General features: G+C 40.1%; 4 protein-coding genes across 6 annotated transcripts in view; all 4 read left to right on the top strand.

The window, feature by feature from the left end:
* Window positions 1–4,867, top strand: part of LOC132857030 (tenascin-like) — a 34,848-nt gene extending 29,981 nt beyond the window's left edge. For both annotated transcript variants that reach the window (XM_060886981.1, XM_060886980.1), the window contains 4 exons: window positions 316–412; window positions 873–1,034; window positions 2,213–2,376; window positions 4,376–4,867. In XM_060886981.1, coding sequence (XP_060742964.1) covers window positions 316–412; window positions 873–1,034; window positions 2,213–2,376; window positions 4,376–4,474 — 522 coding nt within the window. In that variant the 3' untranslated portion in view covers window positions 4,475–4,867. The remainder of the gene's footprint in view (window positions 1–315; window positions 413–872; window positions 1,035–2,212; window positions 2,377–4,375) is intronic.
* Window positions 4,868–7,492: 2,625 nt separating this feature from the next.
* On the top strand, window positions 7,493–12,713 carry psmb10 (proteasome 20S subunit beta 10). The gene is made up of 8 exons (XM_060887223.1): window positions 7,493–7,690; window positions 9,001–9,094; window positions 9,191–9,288; window positions 9,784–9,924; window positions 10,038–10,153; window positions 10,467–10,525; window positions 10,606–10,757; window positions 12,517–12,713. The coding sequence occupies exons 1-8, from the start codon at window positions 7,626–7,628 to the stop codon at window positions 12,623–12,625; spliced, it is 834 nt and encodes a 277-aa protein (XP_060743206.1). The 5' UTR covers window positions 7,493–7,625; the 3' UTR covers window positions 12,626–12,713.
* An 816-nt stretch (window positions 12,714–13,529) lies between these two features.
* LOC132856571 (histone H3-like centromeric protein A) lies at window positions 13,530–22,926 on the top strand. The gene is made up of 5 exons (XM_060886169.1): window positions 13,530–13,644; window positions 17,001–17,124; window positions 17,259–17,374; window positions 22,036–22,110; window positions 22,205–22,926. Exons 2-5 carry the CDS (start codon window positions 17,034–17,036, stop codon window positions 22,331–22,333), a joined length of 411 nt encoding a protein of 136 aa, XP_060742152.1. The 5' UTR covers window positions 13,530–13,644; window positions 17,001–17,033; the 3' UTR covers window positions 22,334–22,926.
* The window catches only part of LOC132856570 (class I histocompatibility antigen, F10 alpha chain-like), a 20,469-nt gene continuing 10,496 nt past the window's right edge, over window positions 16,474–26,446 (top strand). For both annotated transcript variants that reach the window (XM_060886168.1, XM_060886167.1), the window contains exon 1: window positions 16,474–16,484. The gene's annotated coding sequence lies outside the window, so the exon portion shown is untranslated. The remainder of the gene's footprint in view (window positions 16,485–26,446) is intronic.

The following is a 26,446-nucleotide window of genomic DNA, read 5'->3' as shown; positions in this document are numbered from 1 at the left end:
CAGTGGTTCCCCACCAGCCTCTCAAGTTAATTAAACAAACAACGTGTCCTGTCATGTCAAGAAAACTTTACCACATCAACAAACAAACAATTTTTTAAATAGATTTATGCAGAACATCTGTGCAGTGATTCTCTGTACTGATTCACCAACATCCCGGTTTAGCCATACTTTATATGTCATATTTATGATGGTTATGACCTCTTAATTAAAGGAATTTAATAATAGAGGAACCAAATCATTCTTGTGATTGTGTGTGTGTGTGTGTGTGTGTGTGTGTGTGTGTGTGTGTGTGTGTGTGTGTGTGTGTGTGTGCAGGTCTTCCAGAGACGAAAAGATGGCAAGACCAACTTTTTCAGAGGCTGGCAGGAGTACAGAAAAGGTTTTGGAGATCTGGAGGGCGAGTTTTGGCTTGGTGAGGAACTCAATAGACGTCATGCACATTGTTACACACGACTAAAATATAATTAAATAGAAACTGATTGATTTAGATGAAGGCTAGCGTTAGGTACGCACAGGTGAGTGACATGTAAAATATAAAAAAAAAACTAAATGGGCTTCTGGTTTCTTGTAATGTAATGATAAGAAGAATAAATAGATACCATGGTTACAGATTATGGTGCATGGTTATATAACAGACCATAATATTAAACTCTGATAATATTGTTCACATGTCAAGTTTTTGTTCCTTTCACGTTCAGTGTGACGTATGTGATGTACATTTAATTGTATATTTCATTGAGACGGTAAAACAGTTTCATTGTTTCACTGTAATAGACTGACTGAATAAATCATACCAGGCTCTCTGGTGCCGCCTGGTGGACACAAATAATCTACACATGTTGCATAGAACTCATAGCTCTGTCCCTCATTAGGAAACGACTTCCTCCACAACCTCACTACGATGATGCCCATGACTATGAGAGTGGACCTGAGATCTGAAAACGAGGCGGTCTTTGCACATTACTCCACGTTCTCTGTGGACACTATGAAGAAACACTACATGCTGAGATTGTCTGGATATTCAGGCACAGCAGGTAAGCGAGCTCCTGTTATGTGTCTGATCAACACTGTATTGTGCACTGAGGTGTTTATTATCATCAATAAATCTATACCTAGATCTATTTTACATGGTTTCTTACATTACCCACAATGCTGTTTGACTACTTGATAGCAGTGCTGTGCTATTTATCCATTACGTCTTCTCTACCTGAACAGAGGGATGCAGCAGCACTTTAGATCCTCACTCTGTTCAGTCTGTGCTTTTTTGTTGTTGTTGTTGTTTTTTTGTATTAAATGCTATTGTAAGTACAAAAACAGTAACATGACCTCCCCCGTGACATCACAGTGACACATAATCACTAGCTTCACACGACTAACAAGAACAACTAAAAATATTGGTGACATAATTACAGTGTAATTATCTTTAAGATTATCTTAAAGGGAAGGATAAAATAATTGCCAGTAATTTTGGAGTTAATAATAATAATAATAATAATAATCTTTATTTTGTATAGCGCCTTTAAAAGTAGCTTCTCAAAGCACTTGAGATAAAAGATGAAATTAAAAGATACACATAATATTACAGACACTAAAACTAACCATACAAAAAATAAAAAGCCAATAAATAACAAACAAAGAAGTCACATAAAAGCTGCTACGGTGGCCGAGAAGCTGCCCTAAAAAAGTACGTTTTAAGACGGGATTTAAAAACACCAGGGATTCTGCATTCCTAATCTCTGAGGGCAGGGAATTCCACAATTTGGGAGCCAAAGAAGAAAAATCCCGATCACATAGCTCTTAGCCGTGTTGTTTGGGCAGTTAGAAGACCAGCTTCAGTAGAGCGTAGAGCACATGTAGGTATGTAAGGGGTTAACAGCTCACACATACTGAGGAGCCAAATTATTCAAGGCCTTATAAGTGAGCATGAGAATTTTAAAATCAATACGGAAACTAACAGGACGCCAGTGCAATTTTTCCAGGATAGGTGTGATGTGCTCCCTTGTACTGGTCTTAGTCAGAACTCTAGCAGCTGAATTTTGTACCAACTGTAATTTACTTAGAGTAGCTTTAGGAGTTTAGGAGTTGGCTGTAGTCCTAAAGAATCATTTGTCATTCAAACACAGTTGCTAGTTCATGATGTATCTGTACTGTAGGTGTGTGTAATCAACGTGTTGCTCAGTGTGATGTGTTGTTGTGATAACGTGGTGTACAGGCGACTCTCTGAGGTACCACGATAAACGGCCTTTCTCCACACACGACCGTGACCCTCAGCCCTTCATCACACGCTGTGCCATGTCCTACAGAGGGGGCTGGTGGTACAAGAACTGCCATGAGGCTAATCTCAACGGCCTGTACAACACACACACCAACCATCAGGTACTCACACACACACACACACACACACACACAATAATGAGCACAAAGACAAACTCTATGGGCTGTACAACACACACACCAACCATCAGGTACTCTCTCACACACACACACACACACACACACAAAAACAACAAGCTCTGTTGGCTGTACTAGACTGACTGCTTGTTAGTGAACATGTACACAGAGATGCGAGATATGATGATATTATCATATGGAGAAACCCACTAACATCTTATGGCCAAAAACACACTGATGAACCATGTTTACTGCTAATGAGCTGCTACTGAAGAGCAAGACACACCCCATGGGTGGGGAACCTACATTCTAAAGGGTATTTAATTCTCCTACAAAATCAAAATGAAAGCAAGAATATCTCCATAATTTTGTATTTTTGTACATATTTTATGGTATTGTGAGCAAAGCTAAGTGACAGATACAGAGGTTTTGTAATAACATTTTAGAATTCAAAGTCACGAATCGATCGTGAAACCTTTGCTGAAATCCAATGTATCATGATGTTCATATAGGGCTGTTATCATGTTATTATACACTCACACACAAACCACAATCAAGTCAAGAAAATTTTATTGTCATTTCATTCATATATATCTGATGCAGTATAAGGTGAAATATAACAGCATTTCTCCAGGACCATGGAGCTACATAAAACACAGAGCTACTGGCACAAGTTGTCCTAGTCACATAAAGTGCATTGTGTTTAACCTAGCGCAAACAGTGTGAGACAAAAGGGTGTGTGGGGTGAAGAGTGTGTTCATAGTGAAGAATGTGTGAGGGGTGCATTGGGCTGAGCATACAGCCTTGAGGGGCTCCAGTGCTCAGTGTGGTGGTGCTGGAGATGCTGTTTCCAATTGGTACTAACTGATGTCTCCCAGTCAGGAAGTCCAGGATCACATTGCAGAGTAACCCATCAGCTGTGGTTAGACAGAGCAGCTGGTTGTTGGGAGGAGGGATGGTCTTCCTCGCCAACATGTTGTTTTGCACCTCAAACCGAAAATAGAAGTAAATTAGCACATCTGAAAGGTAGGCATCTCTGTCACAGGCAGGAGAAGCTGTCCTGTAGTTAGTGAGCTGAGCCAAAGAAGTGGATTTGGATTCACTGGACATGTGCACGCATTGCTTCTCTGATGGCTCGGGACAGTTTGGACCTTGCTGTTCATAGGACTGTCTTGTCACTTGCTCTGAAGGAGGAATCAGCAGCACACACCTTTGCAGTCATGCACAGCTTCTGATTGAAGTGGGTGGAGATGGTCTTGGAGACGGTTACGTCATCAATGCACATGCCGATGTAGCTGGTCACTGATGCCGTGTACTCCTCCGAGTCACCGTTGTTTGCAGCCTCCCTGAAGATGTTCCAGTCAGTGCACTCAAAGCAGTCCTGAAGAGCAGAGGTGGCTCCTGCTGGCCAGGTTTTCACCTGCTTCAGAACCGGTTTAGAGTCTGATGAGTGGTCTGTATGCTGGAATTATCATAACAGAGATGTGGTCTAAGTAGCTTAGGTGGGGGCGGGGGATCCCCACAATACGAGCCTGGGGTATTTATGTAAACAGGATCCACCGTATTCGGCCCTCTCATAGCAATGTCCATATGTTGATATAAATTATGGAGTAGTGATTTAAGTTTTGCATGGTTGAAATCTCTGGCGATAATTAACAGACCATTAGGGTGAGCATTCTACAGATTGCTAATGCCCCCTTTCTACCAGAAAAAAACCCGGGTGCTGGTTCAGAGATAGTGCTGGTGCTGGTTCGAAGTTGGTTCCACTGGCGATTCTTCTAAGAACCGGTTTGGCTTTCCATGTGTTAGAGAGCCGTCACAGGGCTAAACACAAACACAACATAAACAATGGCAGATGTTGATTTACTGTTAATGCTCATGTCTTTGTGAACCTACATTATCATCCAAATGTGGCAAATCCTGATTGTGTGTTTGTGTGTGTGTGTGTGTGTGTGTGTGTGTGTGTGTGTGTGTTTTGTCTCAGGGTGTGATCTGGACCGCATGGAAAGGAAAGAAATACTCCATCCCTTTCTCCGAGATGAAACTCCGTCCAGCTTCCTTCAAATCACACAGTCAGGGATGAACAGTGTGAGAGAAAGAGAGAGGAACAACAGACACACTCATACATGTACAGTCACACTTCAGTTCACTGACATGAAAATTGTGTAACCACATTTTGAACATTTTACACACACACACACATACACACACATAGGATGTTTATTCAATATATGATATTGTACAGTTTGTGGATTGTCTGTTTATTATTTCCTGCCTGTATCCTGTGTATTTGTGGTATGTATGAATATTACGTGTTGTAGCTCTCACCTCGACTGAGTGTGTCAGAGAGACAGACAGACAGACTGTCTCAACTCGGCTTGTATTTATCTATTCAGATGTGTCTCTGGTTTGTGAGTCAAGCGTTTAGATGTTCTGACGCTGCACAGAATTAAATAAACAAAATGGTTAAAGTAAACCTGGCCTCAAGTCTCTGTTTTTCTGTGTTTGTGTGTGTGTGTTTGTGTTTGTGCTTGTGTGTGTGTGTGTGTGTGTGTGTGTACGCACCTTTGTGTTCTTCCACACTGAACAAATGTGCATTTAAATATGATTCAGAGTTAATTCAACATGAATCAGATACAATTTAGAACTGTTCTAATCGAATTAAGCTTCAGGCCATGCCACCTTCACTATTACTGACACACAGAGGCCACACCTACTTCACTATTACTGACACACAGAGGCCACACCTACTTCTCTATAACTAACAAACACAGAGGCCACACCACCTTCACTATTACTGACACACAGAGGCCACACCTACTTCACTATTACTGACACACAGAGGCCACACCTTCACTATAACTAACAAACACAGAGGCCACACCTCCTTCTCTATAGCTAACAAACACAGAGGCCACACCTCCTTCACTATTACTGGCACACACAGAGAGACCACACCTCCTTCACTATAACTAACAAACACAGAGGCCACACCTCCTTCACTATTACTGACACACACATAGGCCACACCTCCTTCTCTATAACTAACAAACACAGAGGCCACACCTCCTTCACGATTAATGACACACAGAGAGGCCACTCCTCCTTCTCTATAACTAACAAACACAGAGGCCACACCTCCTTCTCTATAACTAACAAACACAGAGGCCACACCTCCTTCACTATTACTGACACACACAGAGAGGCCACACCTCCTTCACTATAACTAACAAACACAGAGGCCACACCTGCTTCACTATTAATGACACACACATAGATGCCACACCTCCCTCACTATTACTGACACACACATAGGTCACGCCTCCTTCACTGTAACTGACACACACAGAGGCCACAGCTCCTCCACTATTACTGACACACACACATAGGCCACACCTCCTTCACTGTAACTGACACACACCCAGAGGTCACACCTCCTTTACTATAACTAACAAACACAGAGGCCACACCTCCTTCACTGCAACTGACACACACATAGGCCACACCTCCTTCAATGTAACTGACACACACACACAGGCCACACCTCCTTCACTGTAACTAACACACACATAGGCCACACCTCCTTCACTGTAACTGACACACACATAGGCCACACCTCCTTCACTGTAACTGACACACACACATAGGCCACACATCCTTCACTGTAACTGACACACACACATAGGCCACACCTCCTTCACTGTAACTGACACACACATAGGCCACACCTATTTCACCGTAACTGACACACACATAGGCCACACCCCCTTCACTGTAACTGACACACACACATAGGCCACACACAGATGTCACACCTCCTTCAGTTTAGCTAACAATGGCTAACCTGACAGGATTTCTTTGAAGATTTTATTGTTTGTTGCTAACACTAGCTGGTTGTCTAAGATAACTGATAAAATAATTTAGAAAGGAATTTTAACTCATAAATGTCTGTGAACTGCTAATGTTAGCTGGTTAGCAAATCTCAGATGATTTGTAATTAAATAATATAAGATCTTTCTGTCTGTTTTACTGACTTTGTGTTTTATTTTAGGGTTTTTGAGGTGAAATTGTCTGCAGTCTGTGATCTTGTGGACATGTTTTTCAGTGGGACAGTAAAAAAAAAATCAGTTAATAAAAAGTAAATACTGTATTATTATTTAAGTATAAAAAATACTCAGCTTAAAAACAGAGTAACAGTTATAAATAATCAACATGGTTAATTATTTTTTCACTTATAGATATCATTATTATTTTTTATTTATTTATTATTAAAGTTGTTTTTAAAGTTTGCTTTAACTCTCTACATTTGATTATATTGTCTTCAGGTAAAGTAGGTTCCTGACTTTTGTATACTATCTGTTTAGCTCACTTTGTTCTAGTGCGATTTGAATTGTGTTATATACCATTGTTGATTTTATAGTGTTGGTCTTTGTTGTTCTCTCAGCTGATTAATCAGGAGTAGTTTCAGTCTACCTTAAGGTGACTTGTGGGCAGGGTTTACCCTTTTAAACTTTCCTCTTTCCTCTCATCTCTTTCCTCAACAATTGACTTTCTCTGCCCTCTGTCCACTAAACCCAAGAAAACTTCTTGTGCTAGATCATCAGAGAGAAAGTGGAAGAAATCACAACTTGATGCAGATCATAATTCTTACCAAACACTCCTGGCCAAGTTCTCCTCATATGTGACTACTGCCAAAACTTCCTTCTACAAGGAAAAGCTCAAAGCTTCGGCACAAGACCTTCGGAAGCTCCACAACATCATCTCTTCTCTACTCAACAATTTGAATAATTATTCAGGAAACGCTTCAACTAGCACTTCATTCCCGGTTTGTTGCATATATGTTTATAAAAAAAAAAAAAAAAAAAAACCTTTGAACAGTGTTTTAGACTCATGGTATCTTAAGTATGTAACCTAGTAACCCAGAGTTAATGTATTTAATGATGGAGACTTAAACACTTCTATAAGTCACTCTGGTTAAGAGAGTGTCACGTGCTGTAAATGTGAACGTTTAAACTCTAACTGTAGGGAGAAAAACAGGGGAAGTGAACTAGTGTTTATCACAAAGCTGAAGTGAAACACACCCCTTTTTGTGTCACAGATGAAAGTGAAAGAAAGCGCAACTACCGCGTTTGGGCAGGAAAAGGCGCTGACGCACTGCTCCAAATCATCTACTCTTCATTCCATTTCATTCAGTTTGTTTATTTATTCTCTTATACCTTTCCATTCAGCTGAAAATGTTGAGCTCCAGCTCTCAGTTTGAGGCACAGTGTGGAGGTTTCTGCTTTGAGAACGCACGCAGGTGAGTGTGTGTGTGTGAGTGTGTGTGAGTGTGTGTGTGTGTGTGTGTGTGTGTGTGTGTGTGTGTGTGTGTGTGTGTGTGTGTGTGTGTGTGTGTGTGTGTGTGTGTGTGTTTGTGAGTGTGTGTGAGTGTGTGTGTGAGTGTGTGTGTGTGTTTGTGTGTGTGTTTGTGTGTGTGTGGGTGTGAGTGTGTGTGAGTGTGTGTGTGTGTGTGTGTGTGTGTGTGTGAGTGTGTGTGTGTGTGTGTGTGTGTGTGTGTGTGTGTGTGTGTGTGTGTGTGTTTGTGAGTGTGTGTGAGTGTGTGTGTGAGTGTGTGTGTGTGTTTGTGTGTGTGTTTGTGTGTGTGTGAGTGTGTAGCATTTCTGAACAGGTTGAGCAGCTCCAATTGCCGGATCCTTGCTCCTGATTGTATAAAACAAAGTGTCCTGTATGTTTTAATGTTTTCAGCCATATATGCTTTAACCTGCCTGATTAAATTAAGAGCCATCCCCAAGTGTAAAGGTAGAGCAGGAACAACACTGAAATATACAGGACAGGGCCTAGGAACCTTCAAAACACCAGATCCCACTCATTAGGGATTAGTAGCTAACACTGATTAGGGATTAGTAGCTAACACACATTAGGTTTTAGTAGCTAACACACATTAGGTTTTAGTAGCTAACACACATTAGGTTTTAGTAGCTAACACACATTAGGTTTTAGTAGCTAACACACATTAGGTTTTAGTAGCTAACACACATTAGGTTTTAGTAGCTAACACACATTAGGTTTTAGTAGCTAACACACATTAGGTTTTAGTAGCTAACACACATTAGGTTTTAGTAGCTAACACACATTAGGTTTTAGTAGCTAACACACATTAGGTTTTAGTAGCTAACACACATTAGAGAACAGTAGCTAACACACATTAGGTTTTAGTAGCTAACACACATTAGAGAACAGTAGCTAAAACTAACACATGCTCAAAGTCTCGCTAGTGTTCCGGTGATGTCACAAACTGATTTGCGTATTCGTTGCTTGTACAAACTATGAAGTGATGAACATTACATGAAATAAAAGTTCTGTAATCATAGTCACAGACAAAAAAGTCAAAAATCTCTGTATTCATTTAAAATCTCTGTAAACATTCTCCATCATTAGAGGTGCTGACTCGAGTCTGCTGACTTCACAGCCGAAGATTTAGAGCCAGTCTGATTTAGAGCAGGACAATTTCTAATGTTTATTATTTCCACCTGCTTTCTGAAATTCAGTATCATAATAATATTGTAAGTGTTTTTAAACTTCCTGCAATCCTTCTTCTCCTGCTGTCAGAAATGCAGTGTTGGAGGCAGGTCTGTCGGAGAAGGGCTACAGGGCCCCAAAAGCCCGGAAGACTGGCACCACCATCGGTGGCATCATATTCAAGGTCTGATACTCTTCTAAACACAACACAGAGTAACTATTGTAATATTATCATCAATTCTTCTCTGTTTAACATGCTTTCACACTTTAACCCTTGCAGGACGGAGTGATCCTCGGTGCTGACACTCGTTCCACAGACGACATGGTCGTGGCCGATAAAAACTGCACGAAGATCCACTACATCGCACCTAAAATATAGTGAGTGGCTTGATCTGATATGTGGCTTGATATAAGATCTACAAAAGCTATGATGCTCTAATTTCACATTAGAGATCAAGTTCTAATACTATGTTGTTCGAGAAGCTGGGTTTCACTTTTCTTTATAGGATGAAGATTTAGCGTTTATTTAACCTCAAAAAGAACTGTTCTGTTTCTGTTAAATCTAATCTCTCCGTTTTACAGTGTTCTAATCTCACTGTGATAGGTCAGCTGTAGTGTTCTAATCTCACTGTGATTGGTCATCTGTAGTGTTCTAATCTCACTGTGATTGGTCAGCTGTAGTGTTCTAATCTCACTGTGATAGGTCAGCTGTAGTGTTCTAATCTCACTGTGATTGGTCATCTGTAGTGTTCTAATCTCACTGTGATTGGTCAGCTGTAGTGTTCTAATCTCACTGTGATTGGTCAGCTGTAGTGTTCTAATCTCACTGTGATTAGTCAGCTGCTGTGTTCTAATCTCATTGTGATTGGTCAGCTGTTGTGGAGCAGGTGTGGCAGCAGACGCTGACATAACCACCCAGATGATGTCTTCAAACATCGAGCTCCATTCTCTGAGCACCGGACGTCCTCCTCAGGTCGTCACAGTGACACGGCAACTCAAACAGCTGCTGTTCAGGTGAGAGAAACGTTTTTGTGATGAACACTTGTATCAGATTTTATTTTGATTGTCTGATGTCTGATGAAATGAAGATTGTGGGCTGAGGGGATGGATGTGTCTGTGTGTGTCAGGTATCAGGGACACATCGGCGCATCTCTCATCGTCGGAGGAGTGGATGTTGATGGCTTCCAGCTCTACAGCATCTACCCTCATGGCTCCTATGATCAACTGCCCTTTGTTGCCTTGGGTACGAGTCATGAGCATTTGCACTACTGACAAAAACAATACATTTTTGATGATAGATCATATCTGTCATTTTAATTAGATTAAACCATATACTCAGACACCAACAAGCAATACATTTATGGCAGTTGGCACATGCCCTTGTCCAGAGTGTCATTCATCTCATTTAACGGAGAGGATGAGGGTTGGTGGTCCTGGGAATTGAGCTCACAACCTTCTCATCAGTGGTCCTCCTGATAAAGCATCTTTATCATGTTAAACGAGTGTAATTAAATAATTATTGTACTTTTATTAGTAACATGATGAATGTTTTTCAGGTTCTGGAGCAAGTGCAGCTATCTCTGTGCTGGAAGACCGATACAAACCCAACATGGAGGTAAAATATATTCTTACATTCGATTTGTGTTTTTATTTGTGGTGGAGTCTTCTAGAAAACCGTTTCACTCTGTCACTCAGCTGGAGGAAGGGAAGCAGCTGGTGCGTGACGCCATCGCCGCTGGGATTTTCTGTGACCTGGGGTCTGGGAGCAACGTTGATCTGTGTGTGATCACAGAGAAAGGAGTGGAATATCTGCGGGGCTATGACACGCCTGTACAGAAGGGCCAGAGGTAAGACATTAACCCCTTTAACACTGCTGATTGGTCAGGTGTTAATCTGTTGGTCAAGAGCAGCGTTAAGATCACAAGTTTATTTTAATGTGCTTGTTCAAATACGTTGATTTACAGTGACATCAGTGATTTTATTGGTGCATCCAAAAATAATAGTCACAGTTCAAAGTGTAGATCAGGAAGAGAAACGGAGGAACGTTTGTAATCACAAATCACACAATAAGACATCAGAAAACTGGGAAATCAAACACAGAACAAAGTTGAACATGGAACACTGCATCATGGAAAACCTGAACACACATGTGAAAACCTGAACACCTAATGACACACTGTAAACCAATGGTGGAGACATGACTACAGTTAAAACACATGCACACTGAAGAGTAAGGACCAGAAGGTGTAGTGTTCAGTAAGGACAAATCACATGACCGTAACAGTCAGAGCTGAAGCTGGGAGTTTTCCAGCATCTTCAGGACAGAACAGTTTAGGCTTCTTTACCGTTTCTCAGTGACATAAACTGTCTGCAGTTTCATCTTATTATTACCTGAACACTGCGTCTGTCTGAACATATAATTACTGAACACATCATTATGTGAACACTGTGTCTGTCTGAACACATCATTACTGAACACATCATTATGTGAACACTGTGTCTATGTGAACACATCATTACTGAACACATCATTATGTGAACACTGTGTCTATGTGAACACATAATTACTGAACACATCATTATGTGAACACTGTGTCTGTCTGAACACATCATTACTGAACACAACATTATGTGAACACTGTGTCTATGTGAACACATCATTACTGAACACATCATTATGTGAACACTGTGTCTATGTGAACACATCATTACTGAACACATCATTATGTGAACACTGTGTCTATGTGAACACATAATTACTGAACACATCATTATGTGAACACTGTGTCTGTCTGAACACATCATTACTGAACACAACATTATGTGAACACTGTGTCTATGTGAATGTATTATTACTGAACACATCACTACTGAACACATTACTACCTGAACACTGGGTCTATGTGAACATATTATTACTGAACACATTACTACCTGAACACATTACTACTGAACACATTACTACCTGAACACATTGTTACTGAACACTGTGTCTATGTGAACATATTATTACTGAACACATCATTATGTGAACACTGTGTCTATGTGAACACATAATTACTGAACACATCATTATGTGAACACTGTGTCTATGTGAACACATAATTATTGAACACATCATTATGTGAACACTGTGTCTGTCTGAACACATCATTACTGAACACAACATTATGTGAACACTGTGTCTATGTGAATGTATTATTACTGAACACATCACTACTGAACACATTACTACCTGAACACTGGGTCTATGTGAACATATTATTACTGAACACATTACTACCTGAACACATTACTACCTGAACACATTACTACCTGAACACATTACTACCTGAACACATTGTTACTGAACACTGTGTCTATGTGAACATATTATTACTGAACACATTACTACCTGGACACATCACTACTGACCACATTACTACCTGAACACATTATTGTTCAGGTAATTTCGTCTCATTAACTTGAAGAGAGAGATTAAAGAGAGGCTCCAGAAGGAACGACTGATTAAATATTTCTAACATATTATGACCATGATGTGATTCCTCATCTGTCTGATTTCCACTCCGCTGACTCCTTCTCTGTGTTTTACATTCTCTGCTCCAGGAAAGGCAACTACAGCTACAAGCAAGGAACGACACCGGTTCTGACGAAGACGATCACGCCACTCGCTCTAGACACGGTGGACGAGTCTGTTCAGATGATGGACAGTTAGTGAAGCTCCACCACCTGTTTTTTACTTCCTTATTATAACAGATTACTGATGAGGAATTGAAACCTATGCATTAAAGCATGAGATTGAATTAAGTGTGTGCAGGTGTGTCATTTCTGTCAGGTGTCATTCGGTTTCACATAATCAAGTAAATCATTCCAGCATGTGGAAAGGTCTAGGAAGAGGAAATTCAGAGAGTGATGTCAAAAAATGGCACATTTTCAAGTAGTTTGACTAAAAGCCCTAGAATAAAGATAAACAAAAACTGTACAGGACAAAAGAAATGGACTAATGATCCACCTCTGACTCTCAGCATTGACTTCGCAGTGGTAATAAAACAAAAGCTCAACACAAAACAGTTTGTCTCTGGACGGGACATTGTCCTCAATCACGTCCCTATAAATGTCTGGGCTTGTGCTGAACTGGTTTATATGGGAGCAACATTACACATGATAAAGGGGTCTAAAAAGGTAATAAACACTTACAATAAACACCAACAGTCATAATCTCTCTCTCTCTCTCTCTCTCTCTCTCTCTCTCTCTCTCTCTCTCCCACCCTCTCCCTGTCTCTCTCTCTCTCTCTCTCTCTCACACACACACACACACACACACAAATTAATTTTTTTTTATTATTTATTTATTTATTTATTTATTTATTTATTTTTTTTTTTTGGGGGGGGGGGGGGTGTCCGCTCCGCTGGGGGGTTGGATCACTCTTGCCTGTCTTGAGAGCCCTGCCTATAAACATCACTTTTCATCATGCAATTAATGACTTTAAAGTCGCTAACTAATAAATAAATAAATAAATAAAAAATAACTCCTCTAACAAAGACGTCACGTGATTTAAAAACTACAACGAACTCTTTTGTCCCGCGTGCTTTCCGTAGTAACGGTCTTTTCTGTGACGCGGCGGTTGGAGCTCTTCTCTGATTGGTCAGCTGTGAGTTCCTGTGCTGTTTAAATCCCTGTTAGCGCTGAGGATAAACACAGAGTTCTGTGGGAGTTAAAGTTAAAGTTTACAGGTGAGAAGCTTTTATTAGCACTTTACTGAGGGAGCAAGTCGTGAATACAGCTGGGTTTAAACCGTGAAAGTGCACAGTGATAAAACTGTGTGTTCGTGTAAATAAACCGCAGTAAAGTACAGATACATGTGTTCAGTAATGTTGTGTTCACATAATGATGTGTTCACATAATGATGTGTTCAGTATTGATCTGTTCAGTAATAATGTTTACATAGACACAGTGTTCAGTAATAATGTGTTCATTAATGATGTGTTCACATAATAATGTGTTCAGTATTGATCTGTTCAGTAATAATATGTTTACATAGACAGTGTTCAGTAATAATGTGTTCATTAATGATGTGTTCAGTATTAATGTGTTTACAGACACAGCGTTCACATAATAACGTGTTCAGTAATGATGTGTTCATTAATGATGTGTTCAGTAGTAATGTGTTCATTAATGATGTGTTCAGTAATGTTGTGTTCACATAATAATGTGTTCAGTATTGATCTGTTCAGTAATAATGTGTTCACAGACACAGCGTTCACATAATGGTGTGTTCAGTAATAACGTGTTCAGTAGTAATGTGTTTAGTAATAATGTGTTCACAGACACAGCGTTCACATAATGGTGTGTTCAGTAATAATGTGTTCAGTAATGATGTGTTCACATAATAATGTGTTCAGTATTGATCTGTTCAGTATTGATCTGTTCAGTATTCTAGTGTTCAGGTAGTAATGTGTTCAGTAGTAATGTCTTCAGTAATGTGTTCACATAATGATGTGTTCAGTAATAATGTGTTCACATAATAATGTGTTCAGTATTGATCTGTTCAGTAATAATGTGTTCACATAGACACAGCGTTCAAATAATGATGTGTTCAGTAATGATGTTTTCACATGATGTGTTCACATAATAATGTGTTCAGTATTGATGTGTTCAGTATTAATGTTGTTTTAAGGGATTTGGACATAATACAGAAACAGAAATATTAACCTGAAGTACAAAGTGTTTTAAAACGACGTGTTTATAAAAAGTTGTACTGCACTAATCTTGTAATAAGTGTTAATGAGTCTGAATAACAATAGAAGAACGTTTTGTTTTCTTATTAATGTGTTGATTATTTCTCTCTCTAAACATATTTTGCGTGTACACGTTGTGTTGATCTTTAGTTCATCATGTTTACAGATGGGTTGTATTTTAGTGTGTGAACATTATTTACACTCCTGCCTTTAACTGACTGGATTAAAGGACCAGGAGAAGACTAACACTTTATATGGGTTTTATTGTAACTGCTACAGATAGATTACACATTTTGTGTGTTTATCGTGACATATAATCTATATGCTGTGTGTCTACACTATGTCACTATATGCTGTGTGTCTACACTATGTCACTATATGCTGTGTGTCTACATAGTGCACTCTATGTCCACTACAGTGACCCTACACAGGACACACGACACAGTGAGAATAACATTAACACACTGACAGGTAGGGCTGGGCGATTTGGCCTAAAATCAAAATCTCGATTAATTGAACATTTTAACTCGATTACGATTAATGAACGATTATTTTATTTTATTTTTTTATTTTTTTGCCCTCATAGTTCACTGACAAATTTTGTTTAGTAAATTTGCTCACATATTACAAGTGAGAGATTTTTGAATGAAGGATGCATTACTTGATTTTAAAATAATTGAAGGAAACACACACTATCTACTATCCATGATTATTTATTGAACATCAATGTTGAACAACTGAAATTAAAGCACACATTGCTTAAAACGAAGTCACTTTGCTAAAACAAAACACTTTTTGAAACAAAATAAATTATTTTCAATGTTTTTCATATTAAAAGTAAAAAATAAGCAGTATCTCTTCTAAATAAAATAACTCTTGTACAGCTTCGCTCCACTGTAGCCGAGGGAGTCGTATCCTTTGCGATGTAATAACAAATAGCGTCAGTTATTTCTTTCCATCTTCTTGAACTCTTCTCATACTGTGTGGCATTTGTGAATGCATTTATTATCGACATCTGCTTTGAGGAGACACTTGTTACTGAGCACTTGTCAGTCTCTTTTTGTTTTTTTTGAGCCATGTACTGTTCATATTCAGTAACGTGATTGCGCTCCAAGTGTTGAAACAAATTGGTGGTGTTACCTTTGGGCGTCGAAACTGTTTTTCTACAGTGTCTACATCTGACTTCATTTTGTTCATGTCATCCTTACTGAAGCCAAAATGTGTCCAAACGACAGACACTGCGTTTTTCTTTGTTACAAGCTGCTCTTGTTGCTCAGTTGTCTTGAGTGTTTAAGTTCTCCATGCTCGACATGTCGGCGGAGTAACGGAGCGGGGTCACGTGACTCCACACGCGGTAGTGTTTTTAATGGGAAAGTAATCGAAATAATTGGACCTGGAAAAATTTGATCGATTATAGGTTCTGAATGTCGATTTCGATTAATTGCCCAGCCCTACTGACAGGTTTGAGTGTCAGTGCTGTGATTATTACACTGTGTTGGAGGCAGAAAACATGTGCGAGTGAAAAGATCTGAGTGAATTTAACTAACTAATGTTCAGACAACAGGCTCAGAATATCAGGTCTTGTGAGGTGGTTCAGGTGTTCATGGGTTAATAAACAGTTTCAAAGAAGGAGAACCTGTCACATGGACACACGCGTCTCAATGACACGTGTGAGGAGTGAAGGCCGGTCCGTCTGGTCCCATCTCACAGGAGAGCAACTGAAGAAGTGAATGGTGTCTCTGAGAGAAAGCAGTCAGTTTACACAGAGCATCACAGCTCGATGTGTATGGAGCTACGTAGCTGCAGAGCGTCAGAGTGACCATGCAGACTCCTGTACACCACACAAAGCTCCTACGTCGGACATGTGAACATCAGAACTGGAAGAAGGAGGCAGGAGGAATCATGGTTACTTTAACATCATGTGGAGGCCACGTACATGTGAAGGCACCAGGATGCACTATGGGAAGAAGGATTGCTGGTGGAGGCAGTGTGATGCTGTGGGCAATGTTCTGCTGTGAAACATCAAGTCCTGTTCATCTGGGTTGTACTTTGACATGTACCACTGACCCACACACTGCTTCAGACCAACTACACCTCGTCATTGCAACAGTGGCCTCATTCACCAGGATGATGCTCTGATACTCAGGAATTGTTTGAGGAACATGACGAAGAGATCAAGGTGATGATTTGGCCTCAAACTTCCCCAGATGTCAATCATCTGTGGGATGTGCTGGACAAACATCTCTGGTTCTTGGAGGCTTCACCTCAGTATTCTCTACTGTACTGTCCCTATACGCTAACTTCTAGGAACTTATATTGTGTGTGTGTGTGTGTGTGTGTGTGGTCATCAGTGTATCTATCCGGAGGTGTTGAACATTAGCGCGATGCGGCGTGACACGTCCTCACACAGACGGAAGCAGGGGACTCCAAAGCGCAGGACTCCACCACGCACACGCAGGAACAGTGGACCTTCAGGTAGGGGTGTGTATGTGTGTGTATGTGTGTGTATGTGTGTGTGTGTAAGTGTGTGTAAGTGTGTGTAAGTGTGTGTAAGTGTGTGTAAGTGTGTGTAAGTGTGATACTGATACAGGGGGTGTGTTTCTGTTCAGAGGCGTCACCGAGAAAGAAGCGGAGGTTTCGCCCGGGCATGAGAGCTCTCATGGAGATCCGAAAGTATCAGAAGTCTACAGACCTTCTGCTGCGTAAATTACCATTTTCACGCCTGGTACGTATAAACACACACTCACACACACACACACACTGTGGAGAGTAGCTATTTTGGGTCATGTGACCTGATCATATGTCAATAATATAAGCCTAGTTATTAGGCCAGCGTTCCCAGAGTCCTTCACTAGAATTCATGCTCTTGGCCCCGCCCCTCTTGGTCACTGTACACTTGATCTGTATAGATTCCACATGATTGTGTAAAACCTGGTGATCCATCAGCGTGTCATCTGATTGTGTAACACCTGGTGATCCATCAGCGTGTCATCTGATTGTGTAACACCTGGTGATCCATCAGCGTGTCATCTGATTGTGTAAAACCTGGTGATCCATCAGCGTGTCATCTGATTGTGTAAAACCTGGTGATCCATCAGCGTGTCATCTGATTGTGTAACACCTGGTGATCCATCAGCGTGTCATCTGATTGTGTAACACCTGGTGATCCATCAGCGTGTCATCTGATTGTGTAACACCTGGTGATCCATCAGCGTGTCATCTGATTGTGTAAAACCTGGTGATCCATCAGCGTGTCATCTGATTGTGTAAAACCTGGTGATCCATCAGCGTGTCATCTGATTGTGTAAAACCTGGTGATCCATCAGCGTGTCATCTGATTGTGTAAAACCTGGTGATCCATCAGCGTGTCATCTGATTGTGTAAAACCTGGTGATCCATCAGCGTGTCATCTGATTGCACACTTCAGGAGAAGAGATTAGACATGAGAGAAATCAGACCTTTTGTACAAAGCAGTTAACACTCAGTTTCACTGTCACACATTTGCTCACATACTAAAATATAGATGTATCACTATGATTAAGACATGAGACAGAAGCTTCTGGAATTCTAAAGTTCTCTCAGAGCTCCGGACCACACTGCATACACACACACACACACACTGCATACACACACACACACACACACACATACACACACACTGCATACACACACACACTGCATACACACACACACACACACACACACACACACACTGCATACACACACACACACACAAACACACTGCATACACACACACAAACACACTGCATACACACACACACAAACACACTGCATACACACACACACACAAACACACTGCATATACACACAAACACACTGCATATACACACACACACACTGCATACACACACACACACACACTGCATACACACACACACACACTGCATACACACACACACACACTGCATACACACACACACACACACTGCATACACACACACACACACACACACACACACACACACACCGCATACACACCATCGATGCTTTTAATCTGATCCTAAATGATCCTACTCATATTTATGGACATACATTGGACCTTGTCCTTTCTCATGGGTTCGATATTAATGACATTATTATTTCTGATTTTATGCTTTCGGACCATAAGCCCATTTTATTTTCTATGTCCCTACCCAGTCTTACTTCTGTTTCCACTAAAGCTCCAACTCTGTCCCGCTTCTATTCTCCCCAGTTCAGTACTGATTTTAATCAGTACTTTATAGAGTCCTATGCTGATGTACATTTGGACTCACCGCTCTCTGACTTGGATGCTGACCAACATCTCAGTCTATTAAACTCTGTCTGGCTTGATGTGATAAATGTGACTGCTCCACTAAAGCATTTTAAGCCGAAACCTAAATCAGAACTGTGGCACACTGCTGAGACTCGGCTGCTAAGACAAGCCTGTAGAAAGGCTGAGCGGAAGTGGAAAAAGGACAATTTACATATTTCCTTACAGCTTTTTAATGACAGTCTGTCAGCTTATCAGCAAGCTGCCAAATCTGCCAAGGCATCTTATTTTTCGGATTTAATTTTACGTAATCACTCCAGACCAAAGGTGCTGTTTTCAGTAATAAATTCTGTTGTTAACCCAACTGTATGTACTTTATCTGTAGCCTCTGACACTCTCTGTGAAAGCTTCTTGAGGTTTTTCAATGAAAAAATTGCAAACTTGAGATCTACAGTTAACTCACTTTCCGTTGAACAAATAACTCCTTCACTGGCACCTGCCACATGGGCTGCCTTTAAACCCATCTCTCTTCAATTACTTAAGGACACCATCGCTAAATTGAAACCATCTTCTAGTCCCCTCGACATCATTCATCCAAGATTTTTAAAAATTATTGACACAGTTGGGCCAGGTTTAGCGTCATTTTTTAACAAATGTCTTTTAACCGGCTGTGTCCCAGATGAGTTAAAAGTGGCTATTGTCACGCCTCTCCTCAAGAAGCCTTCACTCGATCCATCTATCTTAAAAAATTTCCGCCCTATATCTGCCTTACCTTTTACATCTAAAATTTTAGAAAAAATTGTGTCCGACCAACTTCAGTCATTTCTCACCAATAACAGTTTGTCCGACAATTTTCGATCTGGGTTTAAAACTGCTCATAGCACTGAGTCTGCTCTTCTGAGAGTGCTAAACGATATTTTTTTAGCTACTGACACTGGAGATTCTGTGGTTCTAGTTTTACTGGATTTATCTGCAGCATTTGATACGGTTGACCACTCTACACTTATCGCTAGATTAGAGTCATGGGTGGGACTATCAGGCACAGTTTTAAAATGGTTTCAGTCATACCTATCAAACAGAAAGTATATAGTTAAACTGGGTAACTTTTCCTCCTCCTCTGCCCCGCTGTTGTGTGGTCTTCCTCAAGGTTGATTCTGGCACCTTCTCTGTTTTCCCTGTACATGTTACCACTGGGCTCCATTCTGAGGAAATACGGAGTGTCGTTTCACTTTTACGCGGACGATACCCAAATCTATTTACCTTTTAAGAAAAATGACCCCTCATCCATTACATCCCTTTTACTGTGCTTAGATGAAGTTAAAGCTTGGCTAGCCCAAAACTTTCTGTTTTTAAATGAAGATAAAACTGAGGTGATAGTGTTCGGCCCCACAGAAAGTGTAAAGGCCACCAACCCTGACCTAGGATGTCGTTCCGTCTTTAGGTCTCCGCAGGTACGGAATCTGGGTGTTCTCTTAGACGAGTCCTTAAAATTCGATAAACAAGTTTCCGCTGTCATTGGATCGAGTTTTTATCACCTACGCATTTTATCAAAAATCAGGCACTTTTTAACTGATAAAACCATAGAGATGCTCTAATCACATGCTCTAATCACATCTCGTTTAGACTACTGTAACTCTATACTGCGGTGTTGCCAAAAATCAAATTAACCGGTTACAATTGGTTCAAAATGCTGCTGCCAGATTTCTTTTAAAAAAGCCCAAAAGCGAACACATTACCCCTCTTCTGAGGACTCTTCACTGGTTGCCTATTGATTACAGAATTCGTTTTAAAATACTTTTATTTGTTTTTAAGGCCCTGCATAATCAAGCTCCTATTTATCTATCTGAGTTATTACATCCGTACTCTCCTTCCAGAAGTCTAAGATCAGGCAACCAGAACCTCCTCTCTGTTCCCGTTTCTAGACTCAAGCGTAGAGGAGATCGAGCTTTCTCAGTAATTGGGCCACAGCTTTGGAATGATTTGCCAATAGAATTAAGATTATCACCCTCTCTGTCCCTCTTTAAGTCCCTTTTAAAAACGTATCTCTTTTCCTCGGCATTTCTATAGTTTTCCTTTTCATTTTCTTCTTACTGTTTCTAATTGTTCTATTATTGCTTGTTTTAGTGCTTTAGTGTGTATTTTTGCATTGTTTAATTCTATTTCGCTTTTTATTATTTCTCCTGTCTTAATATCATTTTTTTTTCCTTATTTTTCTGTGTGTTTGGTCAGTCCTGTGGCTGTTTTAAATGTGCTTTATAAATAAAGTGAACTGAACTGAACACGCACACACACTGCACACACACTGCATACACACACACTGCATACACACACACTGCATACACACACACACTGCATACACACACACACTGCATACACACACACACTGCATACACACACACACTGCATACACACACACACTGCATACACACACACACTGCATACACACACACACTGCATACACACACACACTGCATACACACACACACACTGCATACACACACACACTGCATACACACACACACTGCATACACACACACACTGCATACACACACACACTGCATACACACACACTGCATACACACACACACTGCATACACACACACACTGCATACACACACACACTGCATACACACACACACACTGCATACACACACACTGCATACACACACACACACACTGCATACACACACTGCATACACACACTGCATACACACACACTGCATACACACACACTGCATACACACACACACTGCATACACACACACACTGCATACACACACACACTGCATACACACACACACACTGCATACACACACACTGCATACACACACACACTGCATACACACACTGCATACACACACACACACAGCATATACACACACATTGCATACACACACACACTGCATATACACACACACACACACACACACACACTGCATACACACACACACACGCACACACACTGCATACACACACACACTGCACACACACTGCACACACACACACACACACTGCATATATATACACACACACTGCATATACACACACATATACACACACACGCACTGGATATACAACAAATAAAATAATCTTATCATTAAAATCAATCTCTCTCTCTTTCTCTCTCTCTCTAGGTGAGGGAGGTGTGTCAGATATTCAGCAGGGAGAACATGAAGTGGCAGGCCTATGCCATCTTGGCCCTACAAGAGGTGATGTGTACACACAGACACACACGATTTTCAGTAGTCCATATTCAGTTCATAGATGTGTAAGATTAACTGTGTGTGTGTGTGTGTGTGTCAGGCTGCAGAGGCCTTCCTTGTCCGTCTCTTCTCCGACGCTAACCTGTGTGCGATTCATGCTAAACGAGTGACTCTGTACCCTAAAGACATCCAGTTGGCTCGAAGAATCCGAGGAGTGGAGAACATATGACCTGATTTACTTCCTGTTTTAACTGCACATGTGAGGTACTAATCACAGTTTCCCACACACACTAGTGTTCAGTGGTTATAAATGTTCATTAGCTCCTGCTACGTTGCTCCAGTGCAACAAATCAGGCAAAAATAAAATCTCCAAATTTAATTACATTTAGTGAATCGATGATAACTGATGTGTGATGTGAAGATTACAGTTCAACTTCTGTCAAATAAAAATATTATATAACAACAAAGTGTAGAATTTCTGCAGTTTTACTCTACTGTATTAATTGTACCATAAAATTATTACAAATTATTTATTTAATCCATGTTTATGTTCTTTTTTTTTCTCTATAAAAAAAATAATAAAAAAGATCATAAACTGTGATGAAGTTTCTGGAATATGAAAGCAGCGTAGTGAGTGGGGATGGAATAATTGTTCATTTATTGCTTCTTCCTGGATGATTATGATGATGATGATGTAAATGTGACATGTTCCCTCCTGAGCTGAACACCAGGGGGCGTGATGGTATCTATACACGTGTGTTTGTATCTTATGATTCTCTTATGAACCTGTGGAGTGTGTTGGGATTCTTCTTCTTATTATTAATAATAATATTGTTATTAATTAAAGTATAAATGTCTCTTAATATTTTATCATTTTTGAACATTTTGATGTTTAGGATTTTGTTGTTGTTTTTTTTGTATAAAGTGTTTTTTGTATTTTATTTTGTACATAATGAACTTTTTACTGTTAATAAATTGTTTTGTAAGAGCGCTGAGTGTCTGTTTCTACACGTGTGTGTTTATAAACTGCCTCCATAATGAGTGATGCTGTGGTGATGATGATGATGATGATGATGATGATGATGTTGATGCTCCACCTCGATGCTGATTATTTTCTCATGTCTGACATTTGATCAGTTTATAGTTACATTAACGTTAGGTCTGTGAGATGAGTGACTTCCTGTTCTCACTGACATTATAGCAGACTTTAACAGTTGTTCCTTCAGCAGCTTCTTCCTTCTCTCTTTTAGACAAAAAACCAAAATGTGGACTCTCTGTACTCAACACGGTGGTTGTGTAACAGCTTGTACACAGCAGTCGTGTGTTAATTCGCTCTTTTAGAGAAGTGAAAGAAACTGGAGCTCAGTCCTGCTGATAAAGGTCAAGATGTGAAGAATACAGTAGTATGTAGTCTCTCACACACATACACATGAACACACACACACATATACATACACTCACACACATACACATGAACACACACACACATATACATGCACTCACACACATACACATGAACACACACACACATTTACATTTCTGGCATTTAGCAGACAGTTTTATCCAGTCACTTACATTTTATTTCAATTTGTTATATTTCACACACACATACATATACACACACACATATATATATATACTCACCCACACACATACACACACACAGGGATCCAGCTCTACTGGTTTCTGTAGCTGTGACGTTAGGTATTTTTCAGTGATAATGTGTACTCACACACACACACACAAACACACACACACACACTCCTGATACATTTAAAACAGACAATTATGTCACTATTACAAACAATTCAGTAAAAAATTCAAGTTCATAATTTATTACATTTTGTATTTGTGTTAAACAATTTCTGTGGATTCACCTTTGTGTCTTTTTAGTTTGTTTATTTCTGTTGGAAAGATTGAAATGTTAAAAATGGTTTGTGTCTCACTAGCGCCACACTGAGGCTCACAGACACATTGTCTCACTAACAGTGTAAGTTGTGTTGCTTTGGCTTTAGTTTATTCCTTTTACACTTTGGACAATAAAAGTGTTCAGTCACTGTTCTCACCTCCTCAACATCAAAGCCACTAAACGTCACCAACAGAAAGTCACACTGTGTCTCAGTTCTGTTCATCTGATCACATGAAGATGAGTGAAGATGCAGCTTTGGCCATTTCTCAGCATCATGTGCTGATCACATCAGATCACCAGGTTAGAGGGGATTGTGTTTAACTCAAGTGTGTGATGACTTTAGGGTTTTAATGAAAAATAATAAAGCTATTTCTACACTGTTTCATCATCAGTGCTGATGTCCACAGCTCCATCATTCTCTCTCTCTCTGTTCATCATCATCATCATCATCATCATCATGCTCTACTCTCTCTCTTTTCATCATCATCATCATGCTCTACTCTCTGTTCATCATCATCATGCTCTTCTCTCTCTGTTCATCATCATCATCATCATCATCATGCTCTACTCTCTCTCTGTTCATCATCATCATGCTCTACTCTCTCTCTGTTCATCATCATCATGCTCTACTCTCTCTCTTTTCATCATCATCATCATGCTCTACTCTCTCTCTGTTCATCATCATCATCATCATCATCATCATGCTCTACTCTCTCTCTGTTCATCATCATCATCATCATCATGCTCTACTCTCTCTCTGTTCATCATCATCATGCTCTTCTCTCTCTGTTCATCATCATCATCATCATCATCATCATTCTCTTCTCTCTCTGTTCATCATCATCATCATCATCCTCGTCTCTCTCTGTTCATCATCATCATCCTCATCATCATCCTCTTCTCTCTCTGTTCATCATCATCATCATTCTCTTCTCTCTCTGTTCATCATCATCATCATCATCATCATTCTCTTCTCTCTCTGTTCATCATCATCATCATCATGCTCTACTCTCTCTGTTCATCATCATCATCCTCTTCTCTCTCTGTTCATCATCATCATGCTCTTCTCTCTCTGTTCATCATCATCATCATCATCATCATCATTCTCTTCTCTCTCTGTTCATCATCATCATCATCATCATCATCATGCTCTACTCTCTCTCTGTTCATCATCATCATCATCATCATCATGCTCTACTCTCTCTCTGTTCATCATCATCATCCTCTTCTCTCTCTGTTCATCATCATCATCATCCTCTTCTCTCTCTGTTCATCATCATCATGCTCTTCTCTCTCTGTTCATCATCATCATCATCATCATCATCATCATTCTCTTCTCTCTCTGTTCATCATCATTCTCTTCTCTCTCTGTTCATCATCATCATCATCATCATCATCCTCATCTCTCTCTGTTCATCATCATCATCATCATCATCATCATCCTCTTCTCTCTCTGTTCATCATCATCATCATCATCATCATCATCATCATTCTCTTCTCTCTCTGTTCATCATCATCATCATCATCATCATCATTCTCTTCTCTCTCTGTTCTTCATCATCATCATCATCATCATCATCATCATTCTCTTCCCTCTCTGTTCATCATCATCATGCTCTTCTCTCTCTGTTCATCATCATCATCATCATTCTCTTCTCTCTCTGTTCATTATCATCATCATCATCATCATTCTCTTCTCTCTCTGTTCATCATCATCATGCTCTTCTCTCTCTGTTCATCATCATCATCATGCTCTTCTCTCACTCTGTTCATCATCATCATCATCATGCTCTTCTCTCTCTCTCTCTCTCTCTCTCTCTCTCTCTCTCTCTCTCTGTGTTCATCATCATCATCACGATGTTTTTAATCAGTAGAAACAAAACAGTGATGTGTCTGTGAGTCTGATCTAAAATGAGTCAGGACTCTGTTGGCTTTCATTGTGAGACGTGTGTTTGTCCCTCTGTGGGTAGCTGATTATGAACAAGCACTAGGAACGTCTCAGAGAGCAGAAATGGTTTTGATGGTTCTGAGATCACTGTTTACTCTGAAGATACAAACATTTGTGTGACAAATAGTGATGAAACTCTACAGATTCTTAAAGTCCTGAGTGTCTACTTTTATATGAGCTTCATATTAACACCACTGTGGAGCGAGACGTGAGGAAGATGTTCAGTCATCAAAGAACCTCAAAGAACTAAAGTAATTAATTCTCCTGGTTCTCCTACAGGCAGAAGCTCCTTCACTTTCTGTTTGTGAAAACCAGATTAACCGGATTAACATCTCAATTAACCACAAGGTAACATGACTGTACAATTAACTCACACCCAATATTATTTATTTCATTATGACATTAGGTTCAATCACCAGTTCAGGTCCAAGCTCTAGTGGTTCTGTACCATAGCTGACCTCTGACCCTGACCTCTGACCACAGCT

Source organism: Tachysurus vachellii, chromosome 14 (assembly GCF_030014155.1).
Source record: "Tachysurus vachellii isolate PV-2020 chromosome 14, HZAU_Pvac_v1, whole genome shotgun sequence".
Lineage (NCBI taxonomy): Eukaryota > Metazoa > Chordata > Actinopteri > Siluriformes > Bagridae > Tachysurus > Tachysurus vachellii.
This window is presented reverse-complemented; position numbering and strand designations above follow the sequence as displayed.

Excerpts from the sequence above, each read along its gene's own strand:
- LOC132856571 (XM_060886169.1), top strand. The coding sequence starts at position 17,034 with ATGCGGCGTGACACGTCCTCACACAGACGGAAGCAGGGGACTCCAAAG. Across the intron at positions 17,375-22,035 it reads AATTACCATTTTCACGCCTG|GTGAGGGAGGTGTGTCAGAT; the intron begins GTACGTATAAAC and ends CTCTCTCTCTAG. Across the intron at positions 22,111-22,204 it reads CCATCTTGGCCCTACAAGAG|GCTGCAGAGGCCTTCCTTGT; the intron begins GTGATGTGTACA and ends TGTGTGTGTCAG.
- psmb10 (XM_060887223.1), top strand. The coding sequence starts at position 7,626 with ATGTTGAGCTCCAGCTCTCAGTTTGAGGCACAGTGTGGAGGTTTCTGC. Across the intron at positions 7,691-9,000 it reads TGCTTTGAGAACGCACGCAG|AAATGCAGTGTTGGAGGCAG; the intron begins GTGAGTGTGTGT and ends TCCTGCTGTCAG. Across the intron at positions 9,095-9,190 it reads TCGGTGGCATCATATTCAAG|GACGGAGTGATCCTCGGTGC; the intron begins GTCTGATACTCT and ends TAACCCTTGCAG.